This window comes from Penaeus monodon, chromosome 31 (assembly GCF_015228065.2).
Source record: "Penaeus monodon isolate SGIC_2016 chromosome 31, NSTDA_Pmon_1, whole genome shotgun sequence".
NCBI classification, from domain to species: domain Eukaryota; kingdom Metazoa; phylum Arthropoda; class Malacostraca; order Decapoda; family Penaeidae; genus Penaeus; species Penaeus monodon.
In genome coordinates this window covers 16,742,121-16,742,543 of record NC_051416.1, presented here as the reverse complement: position 1 = coordinate 16,742,543, position 423 = coordinate 16,742,121, and the positions used below count along the sequence as shown (strand labels likewise).

At 42.3% G+C, this 423-nt stretch overlaps 1 protein-coding gene across 4 annotated transcripts in view; it reads left to right on the top strand.

Annotated features, from left to right (window-relative positions):
- Positions 1-423, top strand: part of LOC119593051 (phytanoyl-CoA dioxygenase, peroxisomal-like) — an 85,323-nt gene that overhangs the window by 78,550 nt on the left and 6,350 nt on the right. For all 4 annotated transcript variants that reach the window (XM_037941953.1, XM_037941951.1, XM_037941954.1 and 1 more), the window contains one exon: positions 166-334. In XM_037941953.1, the coding sequence (XP_037797881.1) occupies positions 166-334 (169 nt within the window). The remainder of the gene's footprint in view (positions 1-165; positions 335-423) is intronic.

Sequence of the window (423 nt, the reverse complement as noted above, 5' to 3'; positions counted from 1 at the left end):
GACTTCATAGGCCTGCATATGTGTATGTAGAAGTTTTGAAAATTCATATTACACCTTACTTCATCATCAGAAGACAACCTCAGTTGCTCGTTGCCATCTCCAGTTTTACTGTTATGCATGCACACACTATGCTTGCATTTGCTCACACCCCAAATCAACCCCCAGGGAACGCTTCATTGACCTGGTGGAAGGACGTGTTGACACTGGCGGCATGACTAAGATGAAGGACATCTCTCTGAAAGGCCTTAAGAATGTCTCGGGTGAACTCATTGTCAACAAGCTGCAGGACTTTGTGTGGGATGAGGTGCTGTCAGAGCACTGCATGTTGCCACAGGTATAGGGTATCTGTATATATAATATAAATATTTGCATTATTCTTGATATTTGGTTGAGGGAAAGATGACATAATAATTTATAGCGGTG